The sequence below is a fragment of the Pteropus medius genome, unplaced genomic scaffold (assembly GCF_902729225.1).
Source record: "Pteropus medius unplaced genomic scaffold, Ma_sr-lr_union100, whole genome shotgun sequence".
NCBI lineage: Eukaryota > Metazoa > Chordata > Mammalia > Chiroptera > Pteropodidae > Pteropus > Pteropus medius.
In genome coordinates this window covers 17,510,324-17,523,584 of record NW_024340696.1, presented here as the reverse complement: position 1 = coordinate 17,523,584, position 13,261 = coordinate 17,510,324, and the positions used below count along the sequence as shown (strand labels likewise).

General features: G+C 41.8%; 1 protein-coding gene and 1 pseudogene across 2 annotated transcripts in view; one reads left to right on the top strand and one right to left on the bottom strand.

Moving 5' to 3' along the window:
* LOC120606317 (exostosin-2) overlaps positions 1-13,261 on the bottom strand; it is a 59,565-nt gene that overhangs the window by 34,374 nt on the left and 11,930 nt on the right. For both annotated transcript variants that reach the window (XM_039867493.1, XM_039867504.1), the window contains exons 4-5: positions 8,725-8,841; positions 710-905 (exon numbers count right to left, since the gene is read on the bottom strand). In XM_039867493.1, coding sequence (XP_039723427.1) covers positions 710-905; positions 8,725-8,841 — 313 coding nt within the window. The remainder of the gene's footprint in view (positions 1-709; positions 906-8,724; positions 8,842-13,261) is intronic.
* LOC120610274 (uncharacterized) lies at positions 1,243-1,358 on the top strand (annotated as a pseudogene).

Here is a 13,261-nt window from a genome sequence, read left to right as displayed (position 1 = left end):
AGATAATAATAAAAAAATTAAAAAAAAAAAAAAATCACACCAGCTCCTTGATATTTCTTTTAAACTAACCTGTCTGCATTTTAAATATTTAAGTGAACAAAACTCAGCGTCTCCTTTCCTAGCCCCCGTGCCCTTGGAATTTCAAATATCCTGCTTATAAAATAAAACATCCCTACAAGGACTGCTGTGCATCTGGTTAAGGAAGTACTGTCACTCTCATGATTTAAGTATAGGACATGCCACCAGTAGGACATGTTAAGGGTGGCAAAGCACCAAGAGACAAAACAGTAACAAAAATAAAAAACCTTCCATTCCCAGGAACAGCTGACTGTAGGCTTGTGGGCTAGCACAGTCAGAGGACACGAGTTGCCCCTTGGACTGGCTAACGAATACAGGCATAAAAACAAAATACGTTTGCCTGCTTTGTCTATGTGGCTTCTTTGTATATCTACCAGATTTCATTTTTGAAGTATAATGAATTTTTGAAAGGTGTATGAACACTCACAAGCCGGGCAGCTTTGCACAAACAATATGCCAGACGTCGAAGCACCTGAAGCTCCATGCACCCAGGAAAAAGCAACAGTGCATCTTCTTTTCCCCCTGGGGAATTCTAGTTGCAGGTGGAGAACAACTCCTGTTGTCAGAGTCAATTTTACCTCGCGGAAGTGACCTCTACCAAGCCTTTGGAGAGGTAATAAATGACACTCACCTGCAGCACCTGAGGGTAATCGAAGACTTGGTGCTTGTGGCAGCGCTTACGGACAGAAAGGACGTCCTCGGAGAGGTTGGTGCATTTATCTAGTACTATCACTGACTCTCCATGTTTGGCCTGGAGGGCTTCCAGGTCCTCTCGGTACTCAGGATGGAGAGCCATCTGGGATGATAGCAGGAAGTATCGCCTGGGACTATAAAGGAGACAGACAAAAAAGGTGACGGGAAAGCTGCAGCTGGTATGGTAGTCAAGGTAACACAAGCTTTGATAGTAAATATATGGCAGTGTTTTCTCACCAGTCTTCACATCCTTTGCTTTTGGGGGGAAATTACACTCTGTAGCATTGTTGAATGTTGAATGTTTAAAATATTATGTATCGTAAGAAAGTAAGATACGACTCATTCACGTGCTGAAATATGCAATCGTTAAAATTTTTATTTGGGGACGTGGTTCCATAGTGTAGCGGCTAGCATATCCGCTTTACATGCAGAAAGTCCTGGGTTCGTGCCCCCGTGGAGCCACAGTCCATGGTCTACGGCCATGCCACCCTGAACAAGCCCGATGTCTGATCTCAGAAGCTAAGCAGGGTCGGGCCTGGTTAGTACTTGGATGGGAGACCACGTAAGAAGACCAGGTGCTGGAGGCATAAATAATTTTTTAAAAAATTTATTTGGGAAAAGTTCTTAATGTTTTGAGGAAATGCTTATAATATGCCAAGCTTAGAGAGCATGCTATAAATGTGTGTGTGTGTGTGTGTGTGTGTGTAAAAGAGAAATTAACTCATTGGTTGACTGATTAGAAGAAATATCAACATGTTATCATTAGTTATATCTGCGTTCTCCGATCTGAAAAGGAACCGAGAGCAAGCTGCATCCCTCAAATAAGAAGAGAACTTAATGGGCATCGCTGGCTATAAAACCAGAAGAGATGAAAGGCTGCTTCTGCCTGTCGAATGGCATCCTTATGTTATGAAGGAGCTCCAGGGAAGAGAGCCCCCATCGTCAAAGCCACCTGGACATTAGGAAGACTGGACTGGTAATTGAGAACGAGTAGAAAAAACTATCTTCACCAAAGGATGGAACCATTCTTAACACCCGGATAGCAAGGATACTTATTAGAAAATAGAGTGAAGAAGGGATTGCCAAGGATCTAGAGCTATTTAGCTCTCCACAAGAGACAAAAACGTGAACACAAAGGTAGTAAGCCAGAAGTCAAAGGGAAGATTTTGGGGTGACCAGAGAGTAATTCCCTCTTGGAAGGTAAGATTCCCAGAAGACAGAGAGGTTACAGAGCATAAACACTATACAGGTTGAGAGACCACTAGGGATGGGATCACTGTCAAAGAAGAGAATAATATAATGCAGGTTTCAAGAAGAAATGAAACACCCATCATACCTAGAAGCAGTACTTACTTAAACCTACCTCTAACTGGTATAGACCAGGGAAAATACTAGGGCTACGCATCTCATAGGCAATATCACCAAGCAGGCTGATGTAAATCTGTATGTAAGAAAGGACCAAAAACATGAATCTCTTTTTCTCTCTTTTTTCTTTTTTCTTTTTTTTTTTGTCTTGCTTTGGAGAGAAAGGAAGGGCAATTGTTTTATTTTTCTTTAGTTTCTTAGATTTATTTAGAGGTTCATACATCTACTGCCAAAGAATAAACCAATCATTCTCTAACTGAGGTTGTCATCTTCTACCAAGCGTTAAGCTTCAGGTCCAAAACACACAGAGCAATGAGTGGAGAAGGGCAACACTGGCCTCGCCAGGCAGATCAGCTAAACAAACTCCAGAAGACAGAGCAACACACACTACAGCTAGACTGCTTTTAAAACCTCGGAACCATTTCTCTTGCTAGTTCTTCGCGCAGCTGCACTAAAAGCAAAGGGCATTCCCCACACCACAGTGAGGAGGGAAAGGAATACACAGTTCCCTCGAACTTCACTGTCCAATAGCAATTAGCCACATCAGGCCCTTTACATTTAAATTCATTAAAATAAAATAAAATTTAAAATTAAGTTCCTCAGTCACATCGGCCACATTTCAAACACTCTGTGGCCATACGCGGCTCATGGGTACCAGACAGCGCACCTCCTTGCCCGCCCTAGATGGCAGTTTAGACCCAGAGCTTAGGGTAAAAGTCAGTGGAGAGAAGACAAAGAATAGTGATCCATCAGGAAGGCAGCTTAGATTAGCTGCACAGACTGGTTCCTCTCATCCCGAGAAAGTTCCCCCTAAATTACAATTTATTGAACAATATACCGAATATTTCTAGCCACGAGTGTTCCTTCTAGATACCGAAACAGACTCAAATCCTACTCCAGCTCTGAGCCTCACCGATTTTTCTTTTGTGAAAGCATTCGTTTTCAGAGCGATGACTTAGTGATGGGTGACCACTCACAGGGAGCACTCTCAGATCACCTCCAAGTATTTCTGTAATCAAACTTGTCTGCTTAAATTGGAGAAAGCGTTAGTCAAACTCACAAGACAAGCAGGAAAACCACCTTAATGGATAAAGCTACCTGAAAATGAAATGGGCTGTAAGAGGGTTTTTTTTTAAAAAATTACAAATTAATAAACTTTTCATTAAGAAATAATAGTAAAAAGTTAGGGCTACATGCCCTCTAAAGATCCTTCCAATTCCTAAGACGCTGGTACTCAGTACCTGTTGGATGTTCCTGGAGACTTTCCATTCAAGTAGAGCCAGTAGCATAAAACTGATGCTCTATACTGCCCAGAGTATGAATAGACACGCTGGCATCCAAGAGGGTGTTCATGCGGGAGGGTGCAGGTGCTGGAGTCCTAGAGGGAAGAGGGTGCTTCTACGTGACAAGGTGGCCCGCATGGAGTGTTGAAGCCCTTGTGGAGTGAGACCTTCTATTTGGGAAAGAGCAGGGAGCTGGCCTAGCACAGGGCTGGAGAGTTCTAAAAGGGTGACTAAGATTTCTGTACCGGGGCAGGGGTAGAGGTAGCTATGACAAACCAGCATGGGATGCCAGAGACCAAGTGAGGCTAGGAGGGCATCTGGGAATCCCAAAACAGTGTTAAAGCCTGGGTAGGCTGAAAAGGGTGCCCTAGTTGTGGGGAGGGTAACAGAATGGTAATATCACCCTAGTGTATGGTGTTGGAACCCAAAGAGTGTGAGGAAGGTATCTACGCTGGGGGTTGAGGTGGGGAGGAGACAGCAGGAGAAGCACAACATGTGGGGGATGCTGGAGTCTGAGTGGGGATGACGAGGGCACCTGCACAGTGAGGTGGGGGACAGCAGCAGTAACAGAATTTTGGTGACATACAAGAGGGTTGATCAAATAAGTAAAGATAATGAGGATAACGGGAACCAGATCTCTCACTGTCAGACACAGGAGTTACACATATGGAAAGCAGAGAAAACAAGAATGCTCCTGGATGAAGTCAGAGGTATCGATAGGAATGCATGGTTTTGAATACACATACATTTAGAGAGAGAGAGAGAGATTCATTTACACAGATACAGAAATAAATACAGATGTTAATGTGTGATGCTCAAAGAAACTCTCGAGTAAAGAGGGATTCTGGGTTAGATTTCACTGTTAAGAAACAAAGTTCTATTTCAGACATTCAGTTGCCAGGACCAGTGGATCCTCACTCCACCACTAATCCATTTTCAACGTAAATGTGCAGATGTGAACAAGAACGTGACGGCGTGCCCTCTGCTCGCATGCTGGTCCTCCCTGACCTGACAGATGGCTGACGGAGTATGCCCATTTTAGTTTTACACAAACAAAATGTTAAGGTGGATTTGTTTTTCTTTTAACGACTGAAGTCACTAGCTATGATTTTCCTGCTTCCTCCCAGCAGTGCTGACATCTAAGTTTAAGTAAAATCACGCTGAGAACTTGAAGTCTCCCTCAATAGTAACAGTTGTAAACTCCCAATTTAGTTCCTTTTAGAAAGAAAATGACAAGAATTCCAGCTGAGGCCAACATAGCTGTGAGAAGAAGCTATCAATAGCAACAGCCCTCAGCTTCCCATTGAAAAAATATTGAGAGAGATTTAAAATAAAAATAAAAACAAAGCTCTCGCTACTCTGTGTAGCCCTCAAGAGATGTGGGAATTCCCTTAAAAAGCAACTCTCACAAAGAGCAACAAATCCAAAATGCGGCAGTGAGGTCACCCGCCCTGCCTCCTACCAAGTCCCTGAAAAGGATGATGAGTCTGGAGCCTTGTCTTTGCCTTATTTTTTTGACTTTTTTTTTTGGAGGGGGGGTGAAGTGGGGTAAGGAGGAGAGTATTGTTTATAAAAGAAATACCACAGCTGCAGGGCCAAACTGCAGGCTGGAGGGGAAGAGTGGAGTCAAGTTGAGATGTAGAAATCCACTAGCTGGCCAGTGGAGGGGAAGATCATGCCCAGTGTGGCCTCGAACTCTCTACTTGAAGATACACTGTTTATCTAGTTACTGAACCAGAGAACTTCGGGAACTGACTGATATTTTAGGTGATATACTTAAGGATCTCCTCAGCTTCAGTCTAATTATGCATAATAATTAGAGAGATTAATTATTAAGAAAATACCACCAACATAGCAATTTAAATCTCTGAACTAATGATTTGAAAGTAATTTTTACTGTTCGGAGTGATTTCTTCTCCTTTGTTTACTAAGTCTTTTTCTTTTCAGTTTGTTTTCTTCCCTGGTTTAAATCTGAAAGGAATTAAGAGTCTTAAACTAATATAAGAGAGCTCGATTATACTAAAGAGATTAGATAAGAATTTATTTCAAGCAGTCTTAAGAAAGGTAGGGGCCCAGCGGCAGCCAAGCGGACCTAACAGGCCTGATTCTCATCGCTCACTTAGTCTGTCCCAGGCTTTCTCAACAGTAGCATTGCTGACATTTGGACCCAATAATTCCTTGTTGTGGGGAGCAGCACTGAGCACTGAATAGGTTTAGCAGCATCGCTGAGCTCCACCCAATCGATGCCAGGGGCACCCTGTGCAGAACAGAGTTCACACAGCAGGCCTGACAGTTGTCCTTTGAAAAGCTGGCACCTGGCCGGTATATGGGCACTCCACTTTTGGGAGATTTCCCATCATCCTCAGAACTGATGAGAACTGTGCCCAAACTGTTTGTACAAAAAATATGTTTCACACTGAAGACCTGCTCTCCTTCTGGGAGTCTGGAATTTCGGCACATGCCAAGCGCAGACTGTCCATGTGATCAGCTCCCAATAAAAAGCCTGGGCACTGAGTCTCTAACGAACTTCCCGGCGGGCAACATTTCACACACACTGTCACGACGTATTACTGGGGGGAATCCAGCACATCCTGTGTGGCCCCACTGGGAGAGGGCCCTTGGATGCTTGCACCTGGTTTCCCTGGACTTCGCCCCATGCTCCTTTTCCCTTTGCGGACTATGCTTTGTATCCCTTTGCTGTAATAAATCACAGCATGAGTACAACTACATGCTGACTCCTGTAAGTCCTCTCGGCAAATCATCGAAATTGGAGGTGATTTTGGGGAACCCTGACATACGCCCTCAGACATGACAGTAAAAAATAGCTCCACGTATTACCAAATGTCCCCAGGGGAACAAAATCAACCATGCCCCCCGTTGAGAACCACCAGCCTAGCCATACTTGGTCCAAATAGGCCTTCGATAAAGATCTGAGTTGAACTGAAGTGAACTGAACTGAACAAAACAATTTTCAAAACAACTTCAGGAGGGAAAAAGAGAGTGGAAAGCAAAAGATTAAAAAAATTTTTCGAAAATCACACAAGTGATTTAAATATAAGTAAATGCTCACAGAAACAGCAAGCAGAAAAGGAAATCTTTTTTTCAACGCCAAATGATTTTTCTCTACTTATTATGATTATTCATATCTTGTGCTACATAAAGATGCCAAATTAAGATCCTAGGTAAATGACAAAAACTTGTACCACTTTGAAGGGTACAAACTGGGCTAACACAGATCACCCTTTCTCAATTTATGGAAATTCAACCTCAAAACATGGCATTGAACTATACCACTTTCTCCAGTTACAAATTCTTTAAAAGAATTATTTTTGTATTTTCATTTTGTGACGACCTCCCAAAAATTACGCATATTTTTGCTCATATTTAATGATGAATAGTACTAAAAATTTTTCAATGTTCAAATTTGTATTTAGTGGGCTAATGAGAAAAGAGGAAGACTTAAAATGTAAATCATGTAAAGCAAGTATAGTAAAATGCTAATGACAGAATCTAAGTGATGGGTATAAGTGTTTACTATAAATTTTTAAAATTTTCTTGTCTGAAGATTTTCATAATAAAATGTTAGGGGAAAATATGAATCATGCATCTGTACCAGATGAAGATAAATGATGTCACAATATGCTATAAGAAGCTTCCTGTTCAAATAGAAAAAGTGGTAGGGAGAAGCACATCATTACCCAGCATGCAAGAGTATAGGCATGCTAAATCCAAAAAACCATAATTAACTCCGTATTTGCCTGGAAAAATACAATTCAGTTTCAAAGAAAAAGCCCAAGCTATCATGTTATATTGATCTGAATGTTATTAGTTCTGTAGACTTGTTTATGTTTACTTTGTAAATGTTTTAGTTTTGTAGTTGTATAAGCACGGAGTTTAGATCATTTTTTATTTTTACTTATTCAAGTTGCATTATTAAAAGAAAGTAATTAAAATTCAAGAGAACTAGAATAGCTTAAAAAAAAAAAACTTTGAAAAAGAAGAACAAAGTTGGAGGACTCACATTTACCAGTTTCAAAACCTACTACAACACTACAATAATGAAGACCCTGCAGTAGGGGCATAAGGACAGACATATAGACCAATGGAACAGAATTGAGAGTCGAGAAATAAACCCATATTTCTATGGCCAGTTGATTTTCAACAACGGTGCCAAGATCATTCAAGATCATACAAAAAAGAACAGTATTTTCAACAAGTGTGCTCAGACAGTATGACATTTCTAGTGTGGCAATATATGAATCAATCATCTTCATACATGAGCACTTGGCATACAAGTAAATAATACTGTTATTATCATCACATTTGTTTAAAGCTCATTGAGATTCTCACCATGAATTAGCACAACTTTAAACAGGCTACAGCAAAAGAGGTGAGACAAAATGCCTCACACATCCATGCTGTCAGTTCTTTTCATTTACTCATTCACATATCAATAATATGAGCCAATTATGTGCCAGGTACAGAGGACATGACAGTTAAAATACAGGCACCAGCTTCACTGCACTTATAAAATCCCAAGCAGAGAGGCTTTGAGCAAGTCCTTACATTGGGGCATAATGAGTGGTACACCAGGAGAACTGCAGGCTGCAATGGGAGCATAAAGCAGAAGGGCCATGGCAGAGGCTAAGAAAGTGCCCCTTGAGTAACACGTACTCAGGTTGAAAACTAAAGAATAAGTCATTAGTCTGATGAAAATGAAGAAAAAGATTTCCAGACAATGGAGTTTTATAGCCCAGAAAAACTCAAAGAGCAAACAAAGCTCATTCTAAGAACTAAAAGAGAAAAAAAGGCTAAAGACGGAGACAGTGGTCACATGACAGAGGGTGTTGAAGGATATTTTAAGGAGTCTGGGCTTTATCCCTAAGGGCACTGTAAAACCAACAGTCAGACTGGAGGGCAGCAAGATAGAGGCAGGGATACCAAATGCGAGGCGATTTCCACAATCCAAGGGAGTGATGATGATAACCTGGTATAGGGTGGGGGCAGAGGCAAAGGAGAAGACAGATCTAAGAAATATTTAGGATGTATAATCAATAGGACTTATTCTTTTGATATAGAAATAAGGGAGAGGATGGAGTTAAGGACACCACATTTCTGATTTGGAAAGCTTGGTAAATAGCATCGTAAATTTACTGGGAGAGAGAATACTGAAGGATAAACAGGATTGGGGTTGGGGGGAGGAAGATGGTAGACTCACGGACCCTGGCCTGTAATCGATGCTGACTGCTGTGATACCCGCCACGATGAACCTCACATGAACCTGCCTGTGCTGAATGCACCTTACCCTGATCCTTTCTCTGGAAGGTCCACCTCGGCGGACAGCGGACTATAGACAGGAATGCTGACATCGTAGCCTTGCCGGTAAGTCCATGTGGAGAAGCCACCACCAGCCAACAGAGCCCTGAAAGGAAAAAATTTTGTCAAACAATAAAAAAGGTCTTCATTCTGATTAAGCTCTGTGGAAAGGGATAGCAGTACGGTAAGTCCTCACTTAACGTCGTGGGCAGGTTCTGTGACTTTAAGCAAAATGACATATAATGAAACCAATTTTACCACAGGCTAATTCAGGGGCCCCTAACCCCTAGACCACAGACCAGTACCGGTCCATAGCCTGATAGGAGCCAAGCCGCACAGCAGGAGATGAGTGGCGGGCGAGGAAGTGAAGCTTCATCTGTATTTGCAGCCGCTCCCCAGCGTTAGCATCACCGCCTCAGCTCCACCTCAGACCATCATGCATTAGATTCTCATAGGAGCACCCGTCCCTGGTGCCAAAAAGGTTGGGGACCGCTGGGCTAATTGATACAAACAAGAGTTAAGTTCCTACTGCATCTTGTCAATGTTATAACGAAACGAAGTTGAATGAAATGACATTATTCAAGGACCTGCTATAATTGAGTCTTAGTATCAACAACGACTGATGTTTACACAGTCGTTTTTCTATAAAGACATTGTGCTACCTGTTTTACACTCACATCTCCTGGACATCAGCTGCATTCTATTCCCGAGTCACCCGCCTGCCTCTGGGATCCTACGTAGTCCTTATTTACTTTCCATTTTTTAAAATACATCACAGCTCAGAGGACAAAGTCATACCCAACTCTTAAATATATGTACGATAACAGGCATAACAATAGGCCTGCATGGGAAGACTGGCTGGGGCCGTCACTTACCAACTCACTGACTAGAATCTCAGGAGACAATGGGCACAGAAAGCAGCGGTGACAGCAAAGTATCACATCTCACACTGCCTATGCCCCAGCCCCTCTCCAAGTCCTGCTGTAAGCAGTTCTGCCCACTGTTCCCCCAGAGCTATGTGTGAATCACGTAGCCTCTACCAGCAATCACCATCTCCTCCAGTTACTCGGTCTTTTTAACCCAATTCCCTGTACAGGAAGCAGAATCCAGAATTGGACTTTTAGTGCTTTTCTGGCAGTTTGCATGCCCTAGCTTTTATTCTCCTTAAAATAGAAAGCTGTTAACACACTGTTTTAATTGGATCCAGCAAGTAGTACAACGACACTTCATCAGAGAAAGGAAGCAGGTGTATATCACACCAACTTTTACTGTTATCCTGTCGTTGAGGCCCCAACCCCATCAAAATCACTTACTGGGGCAGAGTTTTGCCAGTTCCACACACTATACAGTCTGAGCCAAATGTCGAAACTGAGAAACCACATTTTTTGCAACACTGATTGCTGCCAATCCCCTACCTGCCCTGATGACAGCGGACGTTCTCTCCTAACATGACCGGGTAAAGTTCAAAGATTTTCAGCCCACGCCTGGGAGTCCCAATCTGTTTGTTTAAGATTTATGAAACCAAGAATTGGTTAGTGAGGTAATGTGCAGGCTAAAAATCCCTCCAGCTGCCAGTCTACTCTGAAAAACTTAATGACTATCCTTAGTACCAAACATACGGTCTTATTTTTCCTGATTAGCATTCAGCAATGAATCCATCCAACATGAATCTGAGCAGGTTCCATGATCATGATGGCAAGCAGGCTGTATGGGCCCCCATGACCTCTGTGCAGAGACGCAAACATGGATCCAATATACAGGCAGTGGACAGTCCAGGTAAGCCAGGGCAGTGGGTGATTAGGTAGTTATACCCACAGCCCCAGAGGAGAGGGGTTTGCGTATGCGGTAAGAAAGGAAGCAGGTGTAAATCACACCAACTTTTACTGTTATTCTGTCCCTGGGGGGCAGGGTGAGGGGCTATGCACTGGTAGTAGGAAAGCATGCAATCTGAAGCATGTCTTATGTCACAGACTGTACACGTGTGATCTCCATTTGTGATCTTGGAAAGAGCCATGACTGCATTTAGTCAAACAGGCCTCACAGCAGCCCTGCTACTCACAAGAGTTCAACTTTAAGTCACTTTATCTTTTTCTGCCAATGTTCCCATAATACTATAATGGAGAAAATATTGTAAGCATGCTTTGCTTTACAGAACACGTGTTTTACATTGACTGAAAAGTGAATTTCTGAGAAGTACATTCTGTTTTCCCATTATGTATCCCAAAATCAGAGATCAGTTCCAAAGCTGCAAGAGACTGGATAGAAAACCTGCATTTAAAAAGGTATTAATATGATAATCAGACGCATGCCAGTCTAAGTGTTATATCACTCAGTGTTCTCTGGCATTTTTAGCATTGCCAGGACTTCTGGATCTAGGTCGTCTCTGTCACTGAAGCCTCCCCACGGCCCCATATACTCCACAGTGCCTAGTGTGGCTGTGTCCTCGGACGTGCTCATAGTTCTCCTCCTCTTATCTGAGTATTCACAGGGCCTAAACTCAGACTGCAGGTTTACCCTTTGCTTCCTTTTAAACCAAGCAATCAGGCCTGCAAATTCCTCAAATATAAAGCTTCAGGTTTGTGGGGGAGGGACGCTGACCAATTCTATTGGTCATATTTATTTACTGGATCAAATAAACTGTAAAAAAAAAAAAAAAATCTATGAGACAAATAAATTTGAAATGGCTAGATACATGGTGAATATTTGGTGACATTAAAGAATTACTATTAATTTTTTTTAGGTAGGATAATAGTACTGTAGTTAGGTTTTTCAAAAAGCCCCATCACGCAGAGGTTCAAGGTGAAATGTTCACATGTGTGATGATCTACCGTCTGGAGTTCGCCTCTAGAGACTCTGGTGGGAGTGCCAGGAGCACAGATGAATGCAGACTGGCCTCGCGGTGACAACTACTGAAGCTGGACGGGGGACCTCGTGTTCACTGTAGTAATCTCTGTGCTTTAATACAGGTTTGAAATTTTCCGCAAGCTTAAATAAATAAATATTCACCCACACAAAACAAATTTTTAAGAGATATGTGCAAAGACAGGATAATAAAAATCCAAGGTCGTAATAATATCACAGAACATATCTGAGAAAACAAAGATCAGTAAAGCAAGGCATTGAGGTATCATTTGCTCCCATTTAAGTTAAAATAAAATGAGTGTGCATGTGTGTGTATGCATGTGTGTGTGTGTGTGTATGTGTGTGTGTGTGTATGCATAAACCCATAGAAAGAAGACAGCAATTACCTTTCAGAAAAGGAGTGAAAAGAGAGGGTTTAAAAGCACATTTTTATAGTTTACTCTTTATACATTTGCATACTGTTCCAACCTTCTACAAAGAAGGTATATCATGTGTATAATTTTTTTAAATTGCAATTGAAATAAAACCAGATTTAAGCAGTATAAAAGACATATTCACTGAGCAGACATTTCCTTCTTGCACTTCCCCGAGAAAATTCTTAAGTAATCACACCTGTGACTTTAGTTTTCGGGAGAGCTAAGAAACGAGCAGTCTCATTTAGCCCGTCTGTTTTCTAACTTCTGAATAATCTGATCTGCAGCTCCTGCTGAAACTATTCCATACTCATGGTTCTTGCCGCCTCTGAATCAGGAGCAAGGACAAAGGAGAAGAAAAATGAGCAAACAAATTTACTATTCCTTACCACAACCAGAAGACCACCTAGGTTTCAAAATGAAGTTTCCCACATGCAAAGATAAGGACTACAGAGTGATTCATTACTTGCTGTAGGACTGCCTCTAATCACCAAAATACATGCGCAGGGAAAACAATTCAACCTTCCTAATCCTTAACACCTAAGAACTAGCAAAAACTTAAACTTTCTCCTGACTACTTGACACTTTCCTGCAGAGAAGTGAAACCCCATTAAACATGTGCACTTGATAAAAATAAAATCCTTCTCCCACGCAGATACATATACCAAAATGTCAGCAAACAGCAAAATGTCCCAAACAGAAACAAGCCCTTCTCAAAATAAACCCAGAACAGCAGGTGAAGACATTGCATTCCTAGCAGCTCTTTTCCTTCCCTTCTCTATTTCCCTTTCCCAGAATAACCAAATCCATAAAATAGTAGCCCACTCAGGCACACTGGAGCCGAGAGCCACATCGGGGATCACTTTGTGATTAGCTGGTTTCGAAAGAATCTGTGTGGCCTGACTGCCCTCTATCGTCTGGAATGGTTGCCACACCTAAGCTGAGGAGTGGTCCTGGTGTGTCCCTCTCTTCTAATGACAACTGTATTTCCAGACAGAAACACAACACTGACTCTAGATAATCCTTAGAGCAAAGAGGGCTTAGGTTGAATATTCTGGGACAAAGTAGTACTAAGTGTAGATTTTCATAAACAACAACATTAGCTCCTAAAAAGTTGAGAACACAACAGGCTGTTTGCTCACTTTTTTCAGTAACAATGATTTTAAGAATTAAATATCAACTGTAACAAAATATGTTATAAGTGCGTTCATCCATAAACTTAGAACAATCCTGTCCCGTGAGTATTGCCCA